The 7,009-nt window shown below is 41.8% G+C and overlaps 1 protein-coding gene across 1 annotated transcript in view; it reads right to left on the reverse strand.

Moving 5' to 3' along the window:
* Nucleotides 1–5,790: 5,790 nt before the first annotated feature.
* Nucleotides 5,791–7,009, reverse strand: part of LOC102844203 (zinc finger protein 658B-like) — a 108,202-nt gene continuing 106,983 nt past the window's right edge. The window contains exon 5 of the mRNA XM_006902428.1: nt 5,791–5,805. Coding sequence (XP_006902490.1) covers nt 5,791–5,805 — 15 coding nt within the window. The remainder of the gene's footprint in view (nt 5,806–7,009) is intronic.

Consider the following 7,009-nt stretch of genomic DNA (forward strand, 5'->3'; position numbering starts at 1 on the left):
CATTCTTTACATTCAAAGGGTCTCTCTACAGTGTGGACCCTTCTATGTAACGTGAGGTGACTTGATTGTGAAAATGTTTTCCCACAGTCCTGACATGCGTAAGGTCTCTCTCCTGTGTGGACACTTCTATGTACAGTGAGGGCAAGAGAATGTGAAAAAATTTTCCCACATTCCTGACATAAGTAAGGTCTCTCTCCTGTGTGAGCAAGCCGATGAAAGGTTTTCCCACACTGGTGACACTCATAATGTTTCCCATCTGTATGTGTTCTCGCATGTCTCCTTAGGCATGACAAAGAACACAAAGATTTTCCACATACCATACCATTAGAAGGCTTCTCTACACTGTCAATTTTTCTCTTTCCTGTGCTGTCTGAAGTACTAGTAAGCGGGACAGAATAAGAAAAGGGTTTCCCATTTTCAATACACTCATAAAGCTTTTCTAGAAAATTAAACTCTTCTTTGGAAACTAAAGGGAAAGGATTCCTATAGGTGTCAGCACATTCTGTAGGTTCATGTTCATCTAACACATGGATCCAAAATGAAGAGAAGGTACAGAAATCTTTGCCACATTTCTTACATTCATGGCCAGTGTCACCAATGTCACTCCTCAACAGGTTTATGTCAACGCGGTTGCAAGAAAATCTTGGAAATCTGACACACATTTTCCCAGGGTGAGTGTCTTCAATCCCTTCACACACCTCATGTACTGTTCGACTTCTGGGAAAAAGAAATAACACACAGTTGTGAGAGTGTTCCTGTAGACCCAAAATGAAACACAATGAAGATGTGTGAGTTTAACTTCTCAGAGTTTCACATGACTCCATTTGGCAAAAATATAATTCCCAGAACTGCATTTATAAATCTAATTACACTTTCTGATACCTGTTTCCAAAGTCACAATGTTTCTCATGAGTATTTGTCGTGTTTTGATATTTGTTTTTTCATTTTCCTTATACTCACCTCCAATAGTTCTCTTTGAGTTTATGTAGATTTTCTTTGCCACACAGTTTTACCATTTTCCGTAATATGGAAGACCAAGGGTGGGTAGTCTCAAAGAACGTCAATTGAGTACTTTTAGGGGATAATGCTTCTCTGTCATTCATGTGTTCCAGGTCTCTTATATAACAAAAATAATTTTGACAACACGTAAAGTAAAGAATATTTGGCTGCTCTGAACCCACAAGCACGTGGGCATATTTCTGAGTTTCAGCACTTTGACATTGGATGGCAAACTCTTCACTACGAATCCCTTCTGAAACAAATCAAAGGCATGATGATATAAATGAGTTTCCTCTGGGTGGATATTTACAAAGAAGAATCACACAGCACACAACATTACACAGAAGAGTTCACATATTACAATGCACAGTACACATACAATATCACAGAGTAATATAACATGACACAAGACGCACATCACAGGAAAAATAGAAAAATGGCTCCAGGACAGGCCTGCTGATGCAGACAAGAGTGTCCGGTGATCTGTTAAGCTGTAACATCCAGCAAAAAAAGGCACTTTTTTCTACCTGGTTCATGAAATTGCCTATTTCTTAACATGCAAAAGATCCATAGCATAATAATGATTTCATAGAGCTTCTCAACACAGGAGCCCTCAAGAACGCAGGTGGAATACTGGCAAGAAGCGGGAAACCCAAAGACATGTGGTTTGAATCCACCAGATGCTTCACTGGAGAAGGAGGGGCAGTATCCTGTGCCAGTCAGATCCAATTCCAAAGAACACCAAAACAAGAACAGCAACACAACAAGAACAACAACAATAACAACACAGGAGTAATAAATTACACCCCATGGCCATAAAGAATAGGCCTTAAATTCTGACCCATAAAAGTTCGAGTGTACATTTAGGATAGTTACATATCTAAATCATCTGAACCACAGAAGAGAAAAGGTGCTCTCAGACACAAAGGCTTCCATGAAAAAGTCATTTTCCTGAGCGCTAAAAGCCAGGTGTCCATGCCTGCTTCATTAAACCTTCTCTTTCAATTCTTCTGCCAAAGTTCAACAGTAATGTGCATGAATTTATTTTCTACTCATCCAAGGATTTGCAAGCATATCAAATCTTAATTGTACCTATGAAGTCCAGGTTTTCCAAGATTTCCATCATCACCTCCCTGTAGAGTTTCTTCTGAGCAACATTCAAAAAGGACCACTCTTCCTGGGTGAAGAAGATGACCACATCACCAAGCAACAGTGGTGCCTGAAACACACAGCGTTATCTGGATCAGATTGGTACCGTGTCTCATAATGTGGGCAAGAACAAAAAAGGAGCCTCACATACGTAGAAAACTAAGAAATCATACAGACAAATGAAAAGTTCTATTTTCTTCCTAGATTTACTCAGGGTATCAGATATCAGTCTTGTTTTGGATCTTATGACTTTCATTTCCTTATGGAGGAAATCCTGGCTTGTACTTAATCAGAGATTTACTACATAGTCAATGAACCTGCCCATCATTTCACTGTGAATATCTGTACACAAATTCTGTGTCCTGGAGAAAAATTAATGCAAAATAGAGAACTGTTGAATCTGGAAGGTAAGTCTCTTGGGAATAGTCAATTTCAACTTCTTTTGAAAAGATCTTTAAGAACAATGAAAAAAATAGAGCAGACAGACTGAAAGCAGAGTGATAACCTACCATCGTTGAAACTCTGCAGAAAGGGAAGTATGCAGTGTCAACAAAAGCATATTGTGAGAAACCAAATGTTAAACCAAATGCTTAAACAGGAATTGAAGGAGGCACAGATTCAAGCAGGAATTCCTCTTGTAACAGATCACAAAGAATTAGGTGGTATTTCTCCAGAGATGGATCTTAGGAGACAGGTACTTCAGGCAGAACTGGTGGCGCCCCTGCTACTCTCATTTTGTGTTTGTAAACCCATCATTCCTGAGCTAAGCATAAGGATGTCAGCAGAGAAAATCATAGCCAATTAGTAAAGAATTTTCCCTGTGTGTTATCTCCTGGGAATTTTCAATAAAGGCAGGAGAAAAAAAAAAATAAAAAAAAAATAAATAAAGGCAGGAGAGACCCTAAGCTTGGGGCTGCAGTGTTTGAGAGGTTTGCCCCCGGCCTTCACTCTCTTCTCCCCCTCATTCTTAGTTTTACTGTGTTTCATTCGTCCACAATGACAGCAACATATGGAAACACAAATTCCTTTTTTTAAGGAAAAAAATTCAGTCCTTCCTAGTCAATTGCTCCTCCAATAAGTAAAAAAACGGATAGCTTATCAGTCACGCATTTTAGTGGACGTTGTAGAAGATAGTAAAACCAGCCAGAAGACAATCTTGCAATTTTACATGGGATCCAAGTTTTATACATATAGATTTAGTGCAGATACCTAGGGTTATGATACTCTGTAACAACGGCAGGCGTTCTGGTGGCCTCGAGGTAAGAAGCTGTGCTGCAAACCTGAAGGAATGTTGTTCGAGGCAACCAGCTGCTCTGCAGGAGAGGGATGGACACTATCCTTCCATGCAGTTAACAGACTCTGAGAACCTGCAGGAGGGTCAGCTATGGGTCAGTTCCATATGGTATACAACAACACTGTATTTAGTATCATGTGACTAGACGAGCACTGACCATTAAATGGATAGCTAGGAAAAGAAAGAGATGTGCTTAGAGAGGGTGCAGCAACAGTGGTCTCTGGGGGCAAGAATGATTCACATCTTTTGTGCATATTGCTAGGAAATGTTATTCCTTGGAGAAGGATATGATGTTGGGAAGGGTGGAGGGTTGGCAAAGGAGAGGAAGACCCTCAACCAGGTGGACTGGACACTGACTGCTACAGTGTGTTCTCGTGTAACATAAAGTGAGAGGAGGACGCAGGATAGAACAAGGTTTGGATCTTTTGTTCACAGGGTTGCTAGGAGTCGTGCTTGACATGACAGCACCGAACGACAGCAGCATAAAACTTAGGGAACTCTGTGGTGTCGTAAGAGAGTTACAATGCTGACACAAAGGCAGATGTTCTCAATCCAGCACTTGATTCACAGGAGAAAGATGACTCATCTCCTCCCTTGTGATTTTCTGTCTGTGAAAGCCAGCTGGAAGGTCTGCTATGTGGCAGTTTGGAATCCACAGCTCTGACTCCGCACAAATACACAGGGATAGGCTAAAGATTATTTGTGAATATAATTGGCCTGAATGGTCAAGGTCTGATGCTTGATAAACCCAGGGCTAAATGCAAATGATGAACTTCTTGAGAATAACCTGGAATAGAGTTATGCACAACACTCCAGAGAGAACCCAGTAAGCTCCTTTCACAAACAACAAGACTAAGCAGGAGGCTTTTGTTCTTGAACTCATATTCCACATCTCCCAGTCAATGACATTACTGAAAACAGAACGTGGCCCTGACCAACAGCAGTTTATATAAACATCAGAGATAGGGGCCTCTCCCTACTTACTTAAGATTCCTACTCAATCTGGATTTTCCTGACACTACTGGAAGTGAACAGCCAGAGGGCTAGCTTTTTTTTTCCCTATAATTATATTTTATTAATTTTCATAAACATTTACAGAGATTTTGGGCTTCCACTCATTCATTGTTGCACTATTCTCTCTACCCTCCTCCCAGTTTGTTCTTGTCCAAATGCCACAGTGCTTGTCAAAGCCAGTTCTGATTAATCTTCTTTGTCAGTGTGTCCTTTGCCATTCCCTATCACTCCTCCCTGAGAGAGACTTCACCCTGAGTCATAAGGAAAAGGGGATGGCGTATTCTCTTAGCTACTTCCTGCTGAAAAGGGACGCTGTGGGTTTCAGGGTGAAGATCTTCTCTCACTACTCTAAAGGGCCCCTGTGGCAGTAGGAAACACATAGACTATCATGGAGATTGATTTTGGAGAGGGCTAGCTTTTGAATTACATGTGTAACTAACTCTTTTTTATCCTAAACATCAGAGCTCCCAAAACACGGCATTTGGCCAACAACTGATAAAAAAAGAATATCAAGCAAATCCCCACAGCACTTGATATACCCAGGATGATTTAGATGATTAATGTAGGAAGTGGTGTCCACATCAGTCTCGGGAGAAGGTGGAAATGGTGATTAACAAGACCGCAAGGAAGTCGGGGAAAACTACCTCTCAACAGAAATATACCAAATGGCTGAGAAAGTCAGAGTACAAATTATATCAAGCTATCAATTCCAGATATTTACCTTCCATGGCCAAAGTGAACCTGACTTTTAGAGCCTAATGCGACAATTCAACACTCACTGACTAACTGACACCAAACAGGAACAATCCAAAGTGCGGGAACGAGGAGGCTGCAAAGACCACCAGCAAAGAATGTCCATCATTCCTGTCCATCATTCCCTCACTGACCTGCAGAATAACCAGAAAGGTGCTTGCAATTTAGAAACTCTTCCTCCATAGCTCCCAATGAAGAGAACAAAGAATAGACAAAAATGACAGGGATGAAACACTAACTCTATCAGGACAGGACAGGGTTCACATCTGTTGTTTACAGGGTTGCCTGGAGTCTTCCCAGAGTCAACGGCAACTCACAAGAACAAGTGGCATCTGTAGAAGGGGAAAGAACTAACATGGGAGTTTATTCTTTCCACACACATGAAGATAAAATATAAGAAATAACTCACTGGGAAATGAAGAAAGCCCAGCAAAAAAATAGAGGGTGTGAAAATCACAGAAAAGACTGTCAGGTCATTTTCAAGGGTCTGATCAGGAGATTCTGTCAATAAACCTGGAGAACCAAGGCCCCAGTTGGGCATAACAGCTCTTGGTTCCTGTGGGCACACAAAAACAATGATCTTAGGCATTCCGATCCTGAGTGTGGACAGGGAAAGGGCTGGGTATTAAGGGAGCACGGAGTTTGGTGCCTCCTAGGGCTTTCGAGGAGCATCCTGTTCCACCATCACTCCTGTCAGGAAACAACAGTCCTCCAGAATGACGGGGGTTCCCAAGAATTTCTATCCAATGGCACCAACTCAAGGTTGAAAGACCTGACTCTCTAGGACTCACCATTTCTTTGCTCCGTCTTCTGGAGTTCATAGGGAACCGTGTTTGTTAATACAAAGAAATCCCTTCAGGACAAGCATCTGAGTGGGAGAACACAGGATACTCTATAAGCAGATGAATGATGTCTGGTCCACACTCCCTTGACATGGGCTCAAATCCTCCCTTCGGGTTTACAGAAACACAAGATGGAACACAGCTCGTCCCTCAGCAGCCTGGACTGCACATGCTTACAAGGCACTTGAGATCTGAAACAGACAATCAAGAGGAAACAATGGTGAGTTGGCAAAGCGGAGGGAAGAGTCTGGATTCCTTCAAGTGGCTTCTCCTCTAAGGATTGGCATTGATAACCTCACAGTCTATCCTTGGGAAGGTGGGGTGCCCATGAACTGGGCAGCAATGCTGAAGGCAAAATAGAAGACGTCAAGCTTGACCAGGCAGGAAAAGGTCCATCTGATTCCCTCCAGTTGTGTTCTGAGCACAAATATACATCCACACTGTGGGAAACACCATAAGGAAAATCCCAACTCTCCTCACCAAACATGAGATTCGGCTAAACACTGCGAAAGCAGGAGAGGAGGGATATATACAGATGGCCACACCCACATGTGATTTCTGCCAGATGGGATGCTGGGGACAGAAGTACAACTTTTTTTGTAACAAAGACTTATTCTTTTCCAAACGGTCAAATATACGTAGACGATAGGGAGGACATGGAGGAGTTAATGCTTGAGTATTATCCACTAATATGACAGAAAAGCCTGAGGACCATTAACATATGGTTGCACCACAAAGTTCCATATTAATGGTTCAACTAGAGAAAAGTAACAAGGAGTTCCAACTTGATGGTACACAACAACAACAAAGGTCATAAAATGTTCACACAGGTCTCTACAGGCACCTAGAAAGACATTAGGCAGGAGTGGTGACCAGTTCTTTTCAAGAAAAGAAGAGTCGTACAGTGCGGGCTATGCCATGTACAAAGAAGTGACTCTCAGTTTACAGTTAGAAAATG

This window comes from Elephantulus edwardii, unplaced genomic scaffold (assembly GCF_000299155.1).
Source record: "Elephantulus edwardii isolate Elephantulus edwardi_28Jun2011 unplaced genomic scaffold, EleEdw1.0 scaffold00410, whole genome shotgun sequence".
Taxonomy (NCBI): Eukaryota; Metazoa; Chordata; class Mammalia; order Macroscelidea; family Macroscelididae; genus Elephantulus; species Elephantulus edwardii.